The sequence below is a fragment of the Sycon ciliatum genome, chromosome 9, assembly GCF_964019385.1.
Source record: "Sycon ciliatum chromosome 9, ocSycCili1.1, whole genome shotgun sequence".
Lineage (NCBI taxonomy): Eukaryota > Metazoa > Porifera > Calcarea > Leucosolenida > Sycettidae > Sycon > Sycon ciliatum.
Genome location: NC_088651.1, coordinates 19557601 through 19563344, shown reverse-complemented (window position 1 = coordinate 19563344; position 5744 = coordinate 19557601). Strand labels below are relative to the sequence as shown.

General features: G+C 43.6%; 1 protein-coding gene across 1 annotated transcript; it reads left to right on the top strand.

Annotated features, from left to right (window-relative positions):
• Nucleotides 1-404: 404 nt before the first annotated feature.
• On the top strand, nucleotides 405-4609 carry LOC135824980 (histone H3.1-like). Its single transcript, XM_065337715.1, has 2 exons — nucleotides 405-757; nucleotides 3939-4609. Exons 1-2 carry the CDS (start codon nucleotides 476-478, stop codon nucleotides 4065-4067), a joined length of 411 nt encoding a protein of 136 aa, XP_065193787.1. The 5' UTR covers nucleotides 405-475; the 3' UTR covers nucleotides 4068-4609.
• The last annotated feature ends 1135 nt before the right edge of the window (nucleotides 4610-5744 follow it).

Genomic DNA, 5744 nt, shown 5'->3' with positions numbered 1-5744 from the left:
GGCACTGCATAGCTGGCTACAGTTCCTGACACACAACATCAGCATTTCCTCACGATGGAGGCATATTTCGCAACTTGTACAAGCAGAACGCACCAAACAGCACTGGACAAGTAAGTTCTTCACGAAGAGAGTAACACCCTGTTCTCCTCTGACACCACTGGATTTTACATGCCGATGCACAAATAATGTAATAAAGATCTTTTGAAATATGAATTTCATCACTATAGGCGATATATTACTATAGATGATTATTACTACACCCGATAACAGTGTGCACTTAGTTATGGCAGATGAAAATGAATTCGAGAAAGTGATCACTCCAGCCGGTATAATATTAGCACTATAGCCGCCAACCTTATAGGCCACACTGACTGTACAAGTATCTCGTTTGTGTTGTACAATTTATTTAGTTGTTCATTGCCGAAGTCATTGAGAGGTCTAAAAAGCAAATTCTGTAAAGTGTTTCTGTGTCAGCATGGCAAGAACAAAGCAAACTGCCCGTAAGTCAACTGGTGGAAAAGCTCCAAGGAAGCAGCTTGCCACCTTGGCTGCTCGTAAGAGTGCTCCCCCAATTCGTGAATTGAAGAGGCCTCACAGATACCGTCCTGGTACTGTCGCGCTTCGTGAAATTCGTCGTTACCAGAAATCCACTGAGCTTCTTATACGCAAGCTGCCCTTCCAGCGTCTTGTTCGCGAAATCGCTCACGACTTCAAGACTGACCTTCGTTTTCAGTCGGCAGCCATTTGTGCTATTCAGGTTAGTCTGATAGTCTAAAGTCTTTGTTTTGAAGGCTGTGTTCGCTTTTTTATGATTTGACGAAGCTACTGTAATTTGAACATGAGGAAACTCACGGCTCTACAAGACTACATACATTTACTAGGAATATAGCGCTATGGACACTGGCCATCGCCTAACGCTACTAATCGTAAAGTCTTTTGCTTAGCTTTTGCGGAGGGGGTGTCCTCTCGATATACTTTTTTCGTACGTGTTGGTGTCAGCAAGAGTTCATAACCCCCAAGATTGTGCAACGGGCATAAACCCAGCGCTCGGCGAAATTCCTACATTACGTCATGCGCAGCTTGTCACCCGAGGTAAATTGGGGTTCTTTGCGATTTCTGGAAACTATACCCTGAACCGCTTCTAACTAAAGGCTGTAGCCTCGACTTTTCGAAGCTTTTTTTATGACATTTCGGACGTGAAAGTCGTACTATCTCAAAAACAAACTCTTTCTCCAATAATTCATGGACATCGCGACAGGAAGAAGTGAGGACGCTGTTAAAAATATTGCATTGCCGTCGAGGACAATCATTTCATTCTGATAGCTGTGCAACTCGGCCGAAAAATGCTCCTTCGACGTATTCTCAAGTTCCTCAACCATTTGAAATCATCTGTGAGGAAAGCACCGGAAATATGCCGATGGCCTGGGGAAGAAATTGTTCTTGAAGAGGTTGACCTTACTGGTGAAAGAAGAAGGCTAAGAAGAGCACCCATTGCATCAAAAAACAAAACAAAATTCTTTAGGGTTTGTTTGAAGTTTTATTTTACATCGCAAACCAAACGGGCTTTGATGCTCAATATTAAGATGGATCGTGTTCTTTGTTTCACTTTTGCTCTTGGAGGCTCAGACTAGAATCGCAGTTTAGGCAGTTTACCCTGGGGAAGCATCCTGGTTTGACTGTAAATTGTAGAAGAAGTCATCGGCATGACACATCGCACTGCACCAAAAATGACGCAATGAAGGAATTCCGCCGAGCGGGCTTCCATAAAGGGACTGATCAGGAGTTGCACACTCTTGGGGGTTATGAAATCGTGGTGTCATCAGTTGTGTGTGGGCTGCGCAACTCTGTCCAAAGCGGCGAAGAGACGAGTTCCACCTCAAGTACTTGTACTAGTAATGCTAATCACAGTCACAGTACAGTATCGGTCGAGTTGCTCTCTGTACATCGGCACGTCGTCCCCACATCCCCTGTGTCTTGTCTTGTGTTTGTCTCCACATGTCTCTTTGTAGGGCTGTGTTCCCAATAAAAAAAATAAAAAATAAAAATCAGGAGTGGTTGTGTACTCTTGGTTATATTGTTCACAAGAAGGACTCCAAATACTGTATGTGCTCAAAACTTTGGTATGACCATGTGGGCAAAAGGTCAGGTTAAGTGAACGGGAATTTCTTTACTCGCTTAGAAGCAGTTCCCTATTGGATGATGTAGTTAACGAGCATATTCTCCAACAGGGGGCGGCCTGCCCAAAAGAATGAGATACTATTAAAAATATGTATTGTGTACACACAGGCAGTGGGGGATTACGCCTTTGCTGGCCATTTTCGCATCTATCTACAAACTATCGGTTGTAGTATAAGGTAGGTATATAGGATCGCCTTCAAATTTGGAACACACACTTCTCATACCACACTCCTTCTACTGTAGTGAACACTTGATAAAATATAGCATAAGATCGCTCTAAACCATGTTACAGCTTCTTCAACTAGGCCTGTTGCAAAATGTTGTGCTCGCAAATTTCCGCGCAAATTTTCAAGAATGCCATCAGTACAAGGAATGAAGAGAAGTCTTAGCTGGAGTCACAGCATGTACATCGAGTGCAACTGGGTGTTCTTTAGTGTGGTAAAAACAAAATAGCTGGCTTGTGGTTACTCAAAGAGGAAATGCCGTATCACCGCAAAAATGATCAGATTCCACAGGCATGAATTGTCACTGAGGTTCACTCCAACATGTTGATTTTAGGCAAACGTACTTCCTGGTGTCCACCTGATTCTAAAAAACCATCACATTCCCTACAAAATATGAAGCATAAGAGAAAAAATAGGCACAATATCCTGAAAATGGGAGGAAAATGACACTCAAAACACACAAACTGCTCTGCTTCATAACCAAACAGTAGCTTGACACCCAATGACTTGGTCAGAAGGATCCGGTTTGGCTGTGGACTAAGTAAAAAAAAGAAAAAAGTGACACATTCCACCTCTATAGTAGCCTCCTCCAACCCTTTCATCTTCCTCCTACGCTTCTTCCCCTTCTCCAGAAGCTTTGCGTATCGAACGGGCAATACGGGTATTGTCCTCCAGTTTGAGTGCCTCCACGGTGTATTCACCACTGGGGAATCCTGCAGTCTGAAGAATCTGGGCTAGTGCCTTGGCTCCCGTGTTGAAAATGCACACTGCCAGTCCAGCAGCAAGACGTATTATGTCATCTCCCGCAACTTCTCCTTCGCACACATGCCCTAGATCATAGCGTTAAAGCTCTCATTGGCATTTCGTGTGGCACCCGTGTGGCACCCGTCAGGCAGCGGTCCAGCAATTTTTTGCTGGCAAACTTTATGTAAATTGGCATCAAAACATTGTGGACATCATTTGGGATACTACGATTTTTGACCCCCCCAAAGGTGAAATCTGCAATAGTGCTCAAATGCACGGAAAAGGCAGAGCGTAGTACGCAATAGGCACAAAAAAGTGTTGTCTCATGATTGGTTTTAGCCATCAAACTCTGAGTCACAACGAAACACTCCTACTTTAATTCCTTTTGTGTACATGTGGGTTTATAGAAATTTCAGGTAGTGTACGAAAGAAGTGCAATGGAAAAACGAAAATGTTGAACGGTCACATCCATGTGAGCACGGCATGAAATTACACAGGAACTTGATGGCCAGAACTCGTACAAAAGCATACAGGATCGATTACCAAGAAAGGAAACGGGAAAAATCTCAGACAAAGTTGAACTTACTTACTTTCCACCGTAACCACTCCAGTCATGTTAGACTTCTAAGCGTTATCTGTGGCGGAGATCGTCTTCTTCAGGTCATTGGATTTGACACAGTCATTTTTGGGTTTTTCTTCAATTTTCTTTTGCTGTGATTGGCCCTGGTGTGTTGGGCCTTTTCTGTGCACTCTTTGATCTGCATCCTTTTCTTGTGCCTTTTTGCAATGCAGGAGGCATGCGAGGCCTACCTGGTCGGCCTCTTCGAGGACACCAACTTGTGTGCCATCCATGCTAAGCGTGTCACCATCATGCCCAAAGACATGAAGTTGGCACGTCGCATCCGTGGTGAGCCGGCATAAGCTGTTTTGTTTTTTCACTGATATTCATGCAATAAATATCTGCTGCTTATGCCCATATGCATGTAGCGTGCTTCTTGGACTTTGTACGAGTCGGTTTTGGTGATAGATTTTCGGTGTGTCACATCAGATCTCCATGTACATCATGCAACTTACTTTGGTCTCGTACTTGAGTGGTAGCATATCACACACCAACCTGGAAACACTAGCATGCCATAATGGTTATTTTTAGTGGTTGTCTCGTATTTGTCACCATTAATCCCATCTGTAGAAAAGGTATTGTGTGTGTTATCGGAGATAAGCTGCTTCTGGCTTACTGATATTCATGCAATAACTATCTGCTGCTTACTGTATACCCGTACACCCATATGCATGTAGCGTGCTTCTTGGACTTTGTACGAGTAGGGTCTAGTGATATTGTATTTTCGGTGTGTCACATCTACATGTAATTGCACATCATGCAACTAAATTTGTTTGCTTTGGTCTCGTACTTTAGTGGTAGCATATCAAACACCAACCTGGACACACTAGCATGCCATAATGGATATTTTTAGTGGTTCTCTCGTATTGTTCACCATTAATCCCATCTGTAAAAAAGGTTTTGTGTGTGTTATTGTGGTGAGGGGAGTCATTGTTGTAGGATTACAGGACAAAAACTGTGAGTGCCATATTCTGCAAGGCTAACAAAACGGAGCCCACAGTACTGTTTGCATTTGTGATAACTGATGGAAATTTCTGTGAATTGTGAATGATTGTGCCAATCATTTGTTGAGAGACCTTTCCCCTCTCCCCTGCCTCGGATTCACTTGTGAGGTCTGCATTTGTCAATGAGGATATCATTATGCGAAGTGGTGGGCCGCCGATGCGAATGAATTTAGCTTGATTTGTTCCTAGATACGTCAGGTGATGCGGCCGCGAATCCCTGTAACCTTACTTTACTGATGCCATGGCGTGCGTTGGGGGGGGGGGGAGGGAGGGCGGTCTAGGACAGTGCTTGTATGCAGTTACCTGTTGCTTGTATGCAGTTACCTGACAGTGATCTGCTGGATTGCGGTAATCATAATTATGGAGCTCAAACTAGTCAAAATTGCAACACGAAAAGCTGACAATCTTCATCATACCAAATTTTGTTTAATCTTCTATGGCATAGAACACTTCACATGACTCACAATTTTATAAGAAATGCTGTAAACCAACAACATGAGTTTAAACAACATACCAAACAAGTCAGTATCATGTCAGTGTACACAGTACAGTGCATAGACGTCTGTTGACGTCATGAGATTGGCGCTGTACATCGCGGTGCACAGATCAGTGTACAAACGTTCCTAACTCTCTCACAAATAAGTCTAGAGCGATACTCGATACATGTGGGAAAGGTTTTGAGCCCCGGTCTATTAATATAAATTTCTTCACTATAGGAGAACGATTGAGGGAGCGGCGACGGAATGAACACGGAATTCACGGCACTGCGTCGTTTTCTGTTGCGTGCCAGGGTATTTCCTTTTGGCACATCGCATGCGAAATGGACACCAGGGAAAGCAAGGGAATCCCAGGTTTGCAGCGCATTTTGAATCGTGAGAATCGGCTGAACTCGAGCAAGAAACAGAAAACGTATGTGAGATCGAGTTCCTGTGCATTTCCGAGTCATGGTGAGATACTTTCAAGAGGACTTAGAAT

Coding starts and splice junctions, on each gene's coding strand:
- LOC135824980 (XM_065337715.1), top strand. CDS start 476: ATGGCAAGAACAAAGCAAACTGCCCGTAAGTCAACTGGTGGAAAAGCT. Junction 758..3,938: donor CAGCCATTTGTGCTATTCAG/GTTAGTCTGATA, acceptor TTTGCAATGCAG/GAGGCATGCGAGGCCTACCT.